This window comes from Drosophila arizonae, chromosome 5, assembly GCF_054131065.1.
Source record: "Drosophila arizonae isolate 15081-1271.41 chromosome 5, UAZ_ARI_1.0, whole genome shotgun sequence".
Lineage (NCBI taxonomy): Eukaryota > Metazoa > Arthropoda > Insecta > Diptera > Drosophilidae > Drosophila > Drosophila arizonae.
Genome location: NC_142925.1, coordinates 15566072 through 15580000, shown reverse-complemented (window position 1 = coordinate 15580000; position 13929 = coordinate 15566072). Strand labels below are relative to the sequence as shown.

General features: G+C 35.7%; 2 protein-coding genes across 8 annotated transcripts in view; one reads left to right on the top strand and one right to left on the bottom strand.

Moving 5' to 3' along the window:
- LOC108616092 (uncharacterized) overlaps positions 1–13260 on the bottom strand; it is an 89759-nt gene extending 76499 nt beyond the window's left edge. The window contains exons 1-2 of one of the 7 annotated variants that reach the window (XM_089469749.1): positions 12875–13260; positions 8439–8894 (exon numbers count right to left, since the gene is read on the bottom strand). In XM_089469749.1, the coding sequence (XP_089325875.1) occupies positions 8439–8715 (277 nt within the window). In that variant the 5' untranslated portion in view covers positions 8716–8894; positions 12875–13260. Of the gene's footprint in view, positions 1–8438; positions 8895–12367; positions 12392–12874 lie in introns of those variants that run through there. The other 6 variants (XM_089469748.1, XM_089469751.1, XM_089469747.1 and 3 more) reach the window with 6 other exon arrangements.
- LOC108616109 (transmembrane emp24 domain-containing protein 2) lies at positions 4132–11879 on the top strand. Its single transcript, XM_018011078.2, has 2 exons — positions 4132–4849; positions 11240–11879. The coding sequence occupies exons 1-2, from the start codon at positions 4136–4138 to the stop codon at positions 11312–11314; spliced, it is 789 nt and encodes a 262-aa protein (XP_017866567.2). The 5' UTR covers positions 4132–4135; the 3' UTR covers positions 11315–11879.
- Positions 13261–13929: the final 669 nt, after the last annotated feature.

The following is a 13929-nucleotide window of genomic DNA, read 5'->3' as shown; positions in this document are numbered from 1 at the left end:
GCAATCAACGCTACACAGAGCGACTCCCGTGCGCCCAAAAGCAAATTAGAGCACGCACGAATGCATTGGCCGCAAAAATGATTTGATGAACGCAACAGAACTAGAAGAAGCGAAAAAGCGAAAAGGAAAGGCAGGTGAATGTGGGCATTCACATCATCCCCCCCCTTCCGATTCCCCGCTTTACTCATTCCCATATGAAACTTTTTCAGCTGAGCTTGTCCAAGGCGGCATAATAATAATTGAGTAGCTGCCGGGAGACGCAAGGCAAGGCAAGTGCCCTGCAAAACTTCTCTGGCCATGTGAGTGCTGCTAGAAATGCAAAATAAGAGCCTACTGGCTGAGCACTGTCAAGCCATTACAGACAGACAGCCAGCGAGAGAGAGAGGGAGAGAGACACACACACACGCTCGCTGCTGGGGGCGTATACGCAATTTAAGCCGCTTAAAGCCAGCTGCAGCAGTAGCCGAAATATGAACCGAAACGAAACGCAACGCAACGCAAGGAAATCTGTCGCTCGAGTTGAGTTTTGGGACTTGGCAACTCGACAACGCCAGCCGCTAAGCTCTACGCACATGAAATATCCAACGGATGCGACGACAGCAGCAGGAGCAGGAGCAGCAGGAGCAGAAAAAAATGAGTCCTTAAGCACGCAAAAAAACATTTCACACGCCCGACTCGCCGTCAGCATCAACAGCTTCGGCCTGAACCAGCACTTAAGGGCGTCGATGTCATGCTGATGATGAGCATAATGATGAGGATGTGGATGATGATGATGATGATGATGTGGAAGATGGCCGGGTCGAGCAACGAGTCAAGTGTCGGCCGAGCAGCACGCGTTGCTCAAAGTAACTCAAGTAGTGCAAATACCGCGACCAAAACCAAACTCTGCTGTCGCAAAAGCAGGACAAAAAAAAAAAAATGAGAAAAAAAAAAAAACAGAGTGTTCGAGCAGCACCACATAGACATGAAGTTAAGTGGCGTAAAGCGTGTACTTAATCGCTTCAAGCATTACAATTTGAAATTGAATATCATAAAGGATATTCCAACAGAAAACAAAAACTAGAAAAAAAAACTAAAGAAAAAGCCAGCAAATAGTTGTAAAATGTTTAAGCGAAAATGAAGAAAGACCCAACGAGATCATCACTGTCATCATCATCAACATCATCATCAGCATTGTGGGCATGGCCAACAGTCTCGGGCTTTTGTTTGAAATAGTTGAACGTCTATCGAGTCTGAAGCCGACGCCGCTAACAAAATGTAAACGCTTTAAGTGGAATGCAAGTTATTCGAGTTATGCAAATTAAGCTCGGCTCGAGCAACGGGCACAACACCCACAAATGTTGTTGTAATCCCAGCAAACGGCACTTAATTGAATGGGATATGTGCTCTGCGCTTTAGACTCTACAAATACGGCAAATGCTAAATAATGGAAATCCTTAAAAGTAAATTGCATAAAACACGAATATTTATTTTACATACATACACATTAGAGACTTGTAGGATTACATCAATCGTTTATCTTTTACCTGCATACATTAAATTTACAAAGCAAAGAACAACATTTTAAATGCCCATAACAACTCTCATATCTCTCAAATCAAATAAATAAAGGCAAGCAGAGATCTAAGTGTTTTTAAAGCAAATGTTTATTTTGACGATTTTATATTTATATTTTTATGTTTTCAAAATATGAAAAATGTTTGTTTAAAATACTTAAATTTTAGCATTTTAATTTATATTTTTATAAATATAACTGTATTTACATGTTTTCAAAATTTTAATTTTTTTTTTTTAACAATTTCTTCTAGTGCAAATAGTATTATTATTTTTATTTTATTATTAATATATTTTATTTTTATATATTTATTATATATACTCAAAGTATATAATATATACGTATAACATATATAATTAATTAATTTATTTACTTTTAAATTATTTATTTATTTTTATTATTTTATTATTTTTATTTATTCTTTTTATATATTATCATATATTAATTTTATATTTTTATTTTAAAATTTTGTAGGCAAATAATTTTTTTTTTTTTTTTTTTTTTTTGCATAAATATTTATTTACTAAGCTATGGCTTTTACTGAATTTTATATTTAAAAAGTTTAAATTATTTTATATAAATATTGTTTATATTTTTGTATTATATTTGTAATGACAATATTTTTGTATATATATTATTATTTATTTATTTTTATTTATTATAAATTTTATTTCAACTGCAACATTTTTATATTTATGTAAATTGACATTAAATTGTATTATTATTTATGCTCACTTCATATAAATATATTTTTAATATAAAAATCAATACGAAATTGATAAATGAAGCAAATGCACAAACTAATTAAAATATCTATAGACAAAAAATATCAAAATTAGCAATTAAATATGTATATTAGAGGTATGCATAAAAAAAGTCTAATTTTAAAGGAAAATCTCATTTATTTTATTAATGAAAATGCATTCATTGGAATGACTAATTAGTTTAATAATTTCGCTTAACTTTGTCATTATTTTCGGCAATGATATAAGCATTAAATTATCCATTGTAAATTTGCAACTCAGGCAAAGGACATCTGCTCTCTCAACATTTATGTTTGAGCTCTGTGCATGGAATAAGATTTTGCAGTTGGACCTCAATTAGGCACATCAAATAATGACATAATAAATAATTGATTTCTCTGCTAATTTGCGCAGCATTCCAGCATTGTGACATTTTTGATGGGGTTTGCAGAATTCGAACACAAATACGATTCAAATCAAATTAAGATGATAAAAGCAAATTGCAAATTGGCAGCTGTCCCAGGCCCGTCCCCCTTGACCAGAGCGCCTCCCCCCTCTGGCGGCCCCACACTATCCATTCCATTCTTTCAGTCTGCTTCTCTGGCTCTGCTTGTACACTGGGTAATGCATATTTTATGTTATCGATTCCTTGGCACGGCGCACGGCCATCAATTGTCAAAATGTCATCCATTTTTAATGCCAGTGGGGCAGCATTTTGAAGTGCTCTCTAAAAAGCAACAAAAGGTTTTTAATTTCTCCTTCCCTCTCCATTTATATCTATCCCTTTCTTTCCACACCCCAAAAAGCCAACGAAGCTCTGTTTTAATTGTTGAGCAAATAGCAAACAAATTGCAATTTATAACTCTATAAATGTGGCAAATAAATTTCAACTGTTTTCATTGAAATAATACAACAACAAAAATGTATGTATATATTATGAAAATAAAGCAAAATTTTATTTGTGCCAGACTACGAATTTATTTTAATGCAAATGTGAAATTATTGCTTTTATTAATTTTGTTTCCCTAATTTTATTTCATTTTATTTTATTTTTTTACATATTTTACTCAATTAGCTTTAAAATATATTTTTGATATTTTCTAAAGAATGTTTATTAATATACATATACATAAATTTAAGAGAAGAATTAGGTAAAATGTGGTTGAATATTTTCATGAAAGAGATTTAACTTAAATCGAAATAATTTTGCTTTTATAGGTGTTTATATACTTAAATAAATATATATGTATAGATGTTTATATACAGTTTTTTTTTTATATATGTAAAAAATAATTGATAAATAAATGTTTTAATTTGTGAATGGAAAAATAATAAAATATCTAATAATATGTAGGCCAAAGATTCCTTTAACTAGAATATTTATTTATATGAATATTTAGAATTGTATACAACATTTTGTTTTCTTTTTGGTACACAAATAAAAAAAATATGTTTAAAAAATTGAAATAAATTGCTACTCAATTATTTTTTTATTATTATTGTTTTTTTAATAATCGTACATTCAGATATTAAAATTTAAAAATTAAAAAAATTTTTTTTTTAAATAATATTGTATATATATTTTTATTGTTTCTCCAAAAATTTAATTTTAATGTTTTTTTTTTTTTTTCACCAAAAGATATTATTATTTTTCAAATATGATCAATTTGTATATTATATTTTATATTCATTCATCTATTTATATTGTATAATTATTTTTTAATATAAATGGAAAATATTTTTTATATTATATTTTTTAATTTCGATGGAAAACATTTATTATATTCTATTATTTTATTTCATATTATATCAGCTTTCATCATTATTTACTTGTCAAATGTCTGCTCTAGCACCTTTGCTCAAGTATGCATTGAAGTCGTATAGAAATCGGAACAAATATAAATTCCATACGCATACAACAAATACAAATTCAAAAGGAAATTTCGAAATGTTGATTTTCATAGGCATTTTAGTGTTGTTGCCACTGGCTCGCGGCTTTCTCATTACAGTGGATGCCCATGAGACGGCCTGTTTCTTTGATCGCGCACAGGTGAAGGACAAGGTCGCGATTAGCTTTGAGGTGATGGAGGGCGGCTTCAAGGACATTGCCGTGGAGATTCTGGCGCCAGACAATGAGATGCTCTACCATGCCGAGGCCGAGACGAGTGGCAAATATACGTTTGCGGCCAACAAGGATGGCCAATACACATTGTGCTTCGACAACTCGAAGTCGACGCTGACTCCGAAGGTTCTGATGTTTCACTACACCGTTGTCAAGGACATTGGCCACTACATCGATCCGCACAAGCGCACCGACGACGTTGTCGAGCAGTCGGTGCTGCAGGACTACATCAATGAGCTGTCCAGCCAGATAATTGTCGTGCAGCACGAGCAGGAGTACATGCATGCACGCTACAAAGGACATCTCGAGCTCAGCGCCAATGTGCACTTTCGCCTGGTGGCCTGGTCGATCTTTGGGCCCTCGCTACTGCTGGGCATGACCGTCATTGAGATCTACTATCTGAAGCGTTTCTTTGAGGTCAAGCGTGTGGTATGAACATGAGTTTCCTTTTCGCTATAGAATATGTTGTAATGTTCAATTAAATCATGTTCTATTTTATGAAAAAGTTTTGATGGGTATGATTCCTTAAGAGAAAGAGAGATAGAGAGAGACAGAGATAGAGAGATATAACGTTATATAGAAAGAGTTTGAGTGAGAGGGAAACCAATATATGAAGAGACAGACAGAGAAAAACAAGAAAGAGAAGGAAACTGATTGAAAGGAGAGAGAAAGAAGCAGAGACAGAGAGAGATGGCAAGCCATAGAGGGAGACGTCAAGCTATTCAGAAAAAGATAGTGACAGAGTGTGGGAGAGAATGAGAGAGGTAGAGGCAGGAAGAGACGGACAGAGACAGGGAGAGAGAAGGAGATGGAGAGGCAGAGAGACAGAGAAAGATAGGAAGATATATAGAGATAGAGAGATATAGAGATAGAAGGAGAGAGGGCCAGAGAGAGTAGGAGAAAGGGAGTGGCTGAAGGTGAAAGAAGGGGAGAGAGAAAGAGAAAAATATGCAGAGCGAGAGCATCAGCAAATAAGAGAAAGATAGAGACATAGAGAGATATAAAGAGATGGCTAAAGCTAAATAAATAGTGAAACGACGAGAGTTAGGGACAGAAGTTGAGACAAGGTCAGCCACGTCTGCTTCCCAGAAGTCTATAATACCCCACTTTCAATCCATTTTCAATGAGTATCACAAGTTCCTCAATTAATCATATTTCAGATTAGCCACTGCCCAGTCGCTCGCACCTCCTTTATTAGTCACCCACACAAGCAAGGGAAACTTTGATATTTAACACAAGCCAATTGACTTGGGAAATATTAAACGTATCAATGAATCACACAGACATACACACACACACACACATATACATATATGATAGAGTGTTCCGCTGCTGGTCTATGCTCATCTTTCAGCCACAATTTGTTGCACATTTCATGCTTCACAAGTCATAAAACTTTCAAGCAATACACACACACACACACACACGCACACACACGCACACTCTCTGGCAGTCATGCATATGAGGAATAGCATAAAGTATCTGCAAAGTTGGCGCTCAAGTATCCATAAAGTTCACTTCACCTATAAACTGTGCCCACATTGGATTAGCACAAATTTATGGCAGCTCCCAGTTGCCACTCGCCAGCTCCACTTACCCCGCCTCCGCCTCCACCCCCGCACCAGCCACTGGCAATAACAATGCGTAAAGCAACAACAAACTTATCATATTCATTCACAAGTTTCTTTCTTCTCTCAGTTTTTCTCTTTATTTTTTTTTTCATCTCTGACACCAGATTACTAACTGGGATATATTTCCAGTGGCTGGGAAAACTCATGGATGGGAAAGTTTTTGTCTCTTATTTACGACAATGTCGCGTCAAGTTTTTTATATATACAAAACAAGTAAGTTTTTTCGGCAAGTTTCTCTCTCTCTCTCTCTCCCTCTATTTTGTTGCATAATAAAATGAAGCATGTTGCTAGCTGAATTGGATTGGCAGCACTCGGCCCGAGTCGAGTCGCGGCATCTGCTCATCCGGTCATGGAGTCAACTTCAAAGCCGGAGAAAGAAGGCCACACTATTGCTCCCCAGCGTGAAATGAAAGCAAAAGTTCATGCTGATCCAAGCAGCGGCGACAGCTGTGCGACGGCTTGGCTAACAAGCGGCAGCCAGTCCTGGCCATGGCCAGAGCTGCGAGCCATGCGTAAAAAGGCGCGACAGCAGCCGGATGAAGATGCTGAATGAGATGGAGTGGAGACCTATAGCCAAAAAAAGACAAAAAGCGGCAGCTCACGCAATCTGGTGGAAAGCCAGAGATATGCTAGATGGGAGCATATTTGACAATATTGAATGTTAACAGGAAGAACAGCAGATGCCTATGGGTGTGATTGGGGAGGGAGATGGAGGAGAGCAAGCGAGGGAGTGTGAGAGCGAGTGATAAAGGCAAACAGAAATGATCAGAGAGAGAGAGAGAGAGAGAGAGAGAGAGAGAGATCGAAAAGAGAGAAAGAGAGCGAGGAGTGTGTATAATAGAGATAGAAAGAAAGCGCTAGAAAAAAGAGAGAGATAGAAATATTGAGAAACAAATTAAAAGAGTGAGAGCGTCAGCGGGAGAGAGATGAAAATAGAGAGAGAGAGAGAGAGAGAGAGATGTAAATATTAGGAGTAAATGGAATCGGGAAAGAGTGTGACAACGAGAGGGAGATGGAAATAGAGAGAGAGAAAGAGAGAGAGAGCGAGAGAGAGACGGAGGGAGAGAGTGACATAGAGATAAAGATAATATAGAGAAGGAAAGAGTGACAGTCAGAGCAAGAAAAAGAGAGAGAGATAGAGGAAAGGAGAGAGAGAGACAGAGGAAGAGGAAAAGGGACAGAGAGAGAGAGAGAGGGAGAGAGACAATGTTAAAAATACAGATATAAACACTACTGGGAAGGGAGAGTCATATAGACAATGAGGCAGGAAATACATGTAGAGAATAAATAGTACAAAACCGAAGCAAACATCTATGGAAAGAGAGAGATAAAGACAGTAGTTAGTTAGCTCAATATGCTGGCCAGATTTATATAAAATAATCTTCTCAACTAGAGGCAGACAATAGCAGCATGAAACACATTAGCACATTAATAAATTTGTCTGCTCGCATTTATCTTAGGCAAAACATGTGAAGGCTTTATCTAGTTACATATTGAAGATGAAGATGGGACACAGAGGTCCATTTGGCATATTGCAAGCCCAATCTGTGAGATGAATAGTTAGGCTAGGTTTCTCTTTATGGATACCAAGTTGAATTCGATATAAATTTGTATGTATGTATTTTATATGTTTCTCTATATTTATTTACATATATTTAAACATGAATTTATTTATATTCTCCCATCAATCCCATCGAAAATATTGATTAGCACACTTTTCGCCATGTTATCTCTTGTTGAAAAGCTGTTCATCATTGTGATTAGCTGCTGCTGCTGCTGCACGGCACTCGACAGCGCCTGGCCTTAATTATGTTTTGTATACTTCAGCGATGTTCAGCTAATTGCCATGCATTGCATTGGCTGTAAACAAGGTTTCCGCAGGCAACAGCAGGAGTAGCAGGAGTAGAAGCAGCAGGAGCAGGAGCAGCTGTTGTTGCTGCTGCTGCTGCTGCTGCAATTCAATTTTCTATTATGTCAGCGAGTTGGAAGCAATGCAATGTTAATAAAATATACCCCGCTCTGCACCCTCCCCCATTCTTGTCCATACTTAATATCAAAGGCAAACTCAAGACGTCAGCGGCAGCTCGCTTCAGTGGGGAGCGGGGCAAAGAGCAACAGCGTGTATACGCAACGTGCTGCGCCTTTTATGCTGACACACACACACACACACACACACAGTGAGAGCGCACAACAATGGCCAATATATCCATGTGTGTGTGTGTGTGTGTGTGTGCGACATTGGGAGCCACTGTTATTTGACATTTATTTGCCATTTCCACCCAACCACAATGGCGTTTGCCGCCAGCGCCAGCCCACAAATAAGAACAAGATGATGTAGAGTAAGAGTAAGAGGAAGAGTGAGAAGGGGAAGCAGCAGCTGTACTTACCTCGCTTCTGTGGCATCGTCGAGGGCGACGGCGTTGACTGTGTCGCTGCCAACAGCTGCAGCAGCAGCAACAGCCCAAAGAGCAGCCCGAAGCCTGCCGCAGCTGCTCCTCTATTGTTCTGCCCCAGCGCTGGCCGGGCGACTGTTGATCCACGCATCCAACTGGGATTCGCTTGTTGATTCTGTTTCAGTTTCGGTTTCGATTTCGATTTCGATTTTGGATTTGGTTTCGGTTTTTGCAGCTGATTTCGATACAAAGCGCCTTTGCTCTCGCTCATTTTGCACGCCAAACACTTTTTTCACTTGATTAATATTTCCTCAATATATATTAATATATATAGATATATATATATTATTATTATTTTTTTTTTTATTTATTTACCACTTTTACACTCACACTTGCTCGCTCGCTCTTTCGCGTTTTTATTGTTTCATTTTTAATTGCTAAAAAAAATAACTGTAGATTTTGTAATAAATGTGAAATATGAAATATGCAAATAGCTGATTCAATAATCCGCCCACTTTATTTGTTATGCAATATTTGTTATTAATTTAACAGCAATTAATAATATAAATGGCCGCGATATGTACAGTTCTTAACAATATGATGTAACATATAAATATTTATGTATATACATATATATATATACAAGTTTTTTATTCATATTAAATTCGTTCCGTTCGCTTGCCTAAATGGTTTTATTATTTTAGCCAGCGATTTAACGAGCTGTCGCTTTAAATATCGCAGAGCTTTGTTTATAATGGGATTTAAATGTGATTTCCTATATGATTCTATAATAATATTTTAAGCATGAATTTTCTACAACTCATTTGCATGAATTTAACTTTTATTAAATTATGGAATTTATGGAAAAGCTATGCAGACATTGTTTAAAGTAAATAAAATTTTTTTAATATTAGAAGTATTAAAAAAAAAAAGGAATTAAATTAAATAAAAAAATTAAATAATATTAAAAATAAATAAATAAATGAAAGTAATAAAATATTTTGGTTTTTAATCTAATTAAAAAATAAATTAATAAATAAATTATAAAATTTTTCATTTTTATTAATAAATTATAATAAATAAAAAAAATATTTTTTTTTTTCATTAATAAATTATAATAAATAAAAATATTATTTTTCTTTTAATCTAAATTTAAAAAAAAATATTTAATTTTATAGAGCCTTTTGGTTTAAGAATTAAAGAATTATTTACTTAATTGAAAAATAATATTATCAATATCCATATTATAAATGCCTTGAATCTATGGTATACTTAAGGAACTGTAGTATCAAGTGATATTTAGCTTGTTAAATTTATTTTGATCTGATCTCTTCCCTATATGCATCTATACTATATCTTTATAAACTGTAGCATCAGTACTAATCATCTGCATTCGATATTTTACACTGCCAGCGCAAAACCAATATACTCTTTTGTCACATCGTGTGGGAGAGCATAAAAAATCATTTTACGCAATGGAATCCTCAGCTAAATGACTTTTGCTAAAGGAATTCCACTCTAAGGCTGCGTTGCTTTTTCACGATTTTCTTCGCGTTGCACGTGCCACAGTTCATGATGCACGTTTCACGAGCCACGAGCCACGTTTCACTTTTTACGTTGCACATTCAATGCGTTGCTCTTTAGTCAACATCCTTTTATTTGAGACAGGAATAGAATAGATTATAGATATATGGGATGAGTATATGAAACCTAAAGTTTTTAGCTTTATTTGAATTTGAGTTCCAAATAATTCACGAGCTATGCAGAAAATTAACTTGACTTTCCTAATAAAAACTGAAAGACCTATAAACTATATTACTTTACTATCCTCTGCTTTTATATAAAAGTTATATAGCTAGTTTATACACTTTTATATAAAACTAAAACGCCCTTTACATATACTAAAAACTGGAAGTTAGTATTGAAATATCTGCAAACTCTATAAAACTAATCTGGCTCTAAGAACCTCTTCCTCAATCTCAGCCAAATCTCTCTTAAAATCCAATATCGCCACACTCACAAACACACACACACACACACACTGAATGCGCATAAAAATAATAAGTTTTCATTGAAATATCTCCGGCTTAAGGCCACCTGTGTCACAGTGGTATTTACTCCGGCCAAACTTCCCATTCGCACTGCTTACTTTAAAATCGTTTAGAGCTTGTCGCATGCCGAATGCAAACAGAGTGAAAAAGCTTTAAAAAAAATGCCAAAAAGAGCCAAAAAGAAATGGGTGTCACATATTTCTTGGACGCTGGCTCCAGGCTCCAACTCGCTCCACTCTCTGGCTGGCTGGGTGTTTGGCTGTTTGGCTGGTTGCTTGGCTGGTTGGCTGGTTGGCTGGTTGGTTGGTTGGTTGACCTCCAGGCACACTAATTGCTGCAATTTTTCAAGCTCTAAAGCACACCGTTTCTGTAGCCGAGTGCTACAAACATTTTTGAGGTCGTTTTCTGCGTGGCATTGCATTCCCTTTTCCCGTTTTTATACTCTGCCACGAAATGTGAAATGAGTATATTGGGATTGTGCAATGTCCGTCTTACTGTCCGTTCGTTCTTCTAACTGTATTAATATATATACACCAATTGGGGGCGTGGCAAAGCTCGGATCTTGAACAAGTATTCTGCAGTCGGTAATGCCCGTCCTTTAATTTTTTTTTTTCAGTTTGGGAAATGTCCATCTATCCGTATTAATATACATATATGTACACCAATTGGGGGCGTGTCACAGTTTGGGCCGTGAATGAGTACCCTGCAGTCAGTAATGCCTGTTCTTAATTTTTTTTTTTTCAGTTATGGAAATGCATTTGTGAAAATATCAAAAGCGGCCGAAAATGGTCCCTCTCCTGGTTCATGTCGAGGCTCTAATGAAGAATGATGCTGCTGGCCTCGAGTCCAACTCCGCTGCTCCGGCGGCATTTGAGAAATGGCTGTCATTTTTACGTAGGTCCTGGCACACTCGACGGCGGCTCAGCGGACTCGAGGGACTCGCAATGAAATGCTTTATTATACATAATATCCCAAGTTGTTGGATTTATTAACAATATTTACATGAAACGTCCACACTCAGTCATAAATGAACATTTTCATGTAGCTATCTTAATTCATAATTAATACGCGGCTAACTCTTTACACTAGTCGACAAAATACGGGTTCAATTTTTTGTGCTTTCTCTTTTTTCGGAAAACTAATGAAAATCTAATAATGAATACAAAAGTTTTCTTTGTGAATCTACAGCTCCTAGCTATGTTTTAAAGCTCATTGAAAACTTCTTCAGGCTTCAAAATGAAATTTTAGAAGAAATTATTTTCTAAAAAATTCAAGGAAATTCAATTTTGTTGCTTTAGAATCGAAAGAAAATGTTTAGGAAATTTAGTTTATGACTTCTAGCAAACATAATACTCTGGAGTATGAAAAATTCGGTATGTTTAATGCATAAATTAAAATTTAATGTGAAATTGCTGGTACTAAATATATAAAATAAAAATTGTTATTATTTGAAAGCTTAAGTTTTTAAAACTATGTGAACATATTAGCAATAAATCTGATTTTTAGTTCATCTTGAGTAAAAAAAAATTAGTTAGAAATTATTTTATTTATGTCAAAAATGTTAGTAATGTTACAAAATATAAAAAATATTTAAAAATGAAATTTTAAATATTTAAAAATATAATTCTTTAACATATTAATATATTATATAAATAAATATGGAACTTATGATGAAAATTGCTATATATTTTCATATATTAAATATATTGAGATTAAACTGTTGGAATTTCTGAAATTCGATATTTGCAATTTGCCATTAACACTCTTTGCTTAAATAATAATCTAAAGTGCATAAAACTTGTTCGCTCAGCTACATTTCAGGAACTCTAAAATATTGTATGTTTAATTTACTCATATTATCTATTATTATACCACAGTTAAATGAAACTTCACAGCCATATAGCTAAAATATTAAATTCTGTAGATTTTCTTAACTGTTCTTGGTATTTGCTCATAGATGTAATTATTTTCAACACCAAGTAAATTACATCAAAAGTATCTGAAAACTTCAAAACAAAGAGTCCGCCTAAGTTGAAGGTTTATGTGGGCCTTTTTAGAGTTATTTAAACAAACTTTTGACTGTTGAAAATATAAGAAACACAATTACAGCTGGCTGCTTAATATTAAAAACAAAAAAAAAAAAAAAAGGCCGAGAGGTTTTGTTTAGTGAAAAACAAAAAGAGAAAAGTTGAAAAACCCAGAGGGTCTCGAAAGTCCGAAAGCGCAACGTGGAACGTGAAACGTTGAAGCGGCAATAAAAATCAAAACCGGGTGTGCATATGGCGAAAAGGGCAACATAAAACAAATCCAGTCAAGTGAAACCCAAAATCAGGAGTGCGGGCGGATTTCCTGTTGCCGATTGATGGACGTGGCACGTACACTCTCGCTGCTATTTTGTATACACTTTTTTTTCCTTTTTCACGTTGTTAGTTAAATAGGGTCCGCACGAGTCGTGATAAAAGCTATAGAGCTTCAGCCTTTGTTAGAACATTAAATTTAATTTTTATCATTGCGAGGCAAATTATTACACAATGCGACGGTTGCGACGTCTTACGAAATGGCCACCCGTTTGCCGTCGGCCGTGTGGAATGGACAATGCGTGTTATCCTGATGCCGTTCGCACAAGAACTGAGCGCGCGCGTCAGCGACCTGCACGAAGTTAGCACAAAACTGCGATTGCCAATCGGTTGGCTGTGTGATGAGCGCGAAATGGCAGACGGACACGACGACCTGAAGCTTTGGCTTGCCACGGCAAACTGACGTCGACACTGAAAGCTGCTACATCTATAGCTATTGCTATGTCTATAGTTGTAACTGTAACTGTAACTGTAAATGAAAGTGAAGTTTTGCTTTAGCATGCTTCTGAGCGAAACGGTTGAGTTTATCTGAGTGGGAGAGAGCGTAAAAGCTTTCCCAGAGAGCATTAATCTGTCACACTCTCTCGCTGTCTCTCTCGTTCTGCGTCATATGGCGTTTGTTTACGTGCCAACAGCTGATGCCCCACAGCCGACAGCACGTGCTCAGCGCACTCAGATTAGACAGCTCCAAACATGTTTTCTTTTCGCTGCTACATTGTAAAAGAGTTGGGTAAGGGCAGCAATGTATGTAGGTGTGCATGTATGTGCATATGTATGTATGATTATATGCATGAGTCCGTGTGTGTGTATGTGTGTGTTATAAAAGCAGCAAAACAATGCAAAGTTATTTTGACATTCTTTCAATTTAAATATTTTACGGTAGGGCAATTATTTCTTTATTATTATTTCTCTGCATTGACGCCCAACCTTTAATTAATATTTTTGAATGGCATGCATAGAATTTAGCCAAAGATATTGATTTTCTCCTGAAATATTTTATTGTGTTACCTACAATGTATGTACATATATTTTTTGTATGTACAAAGAGATTTTATAATTATCAGTAATCTGAGCGAG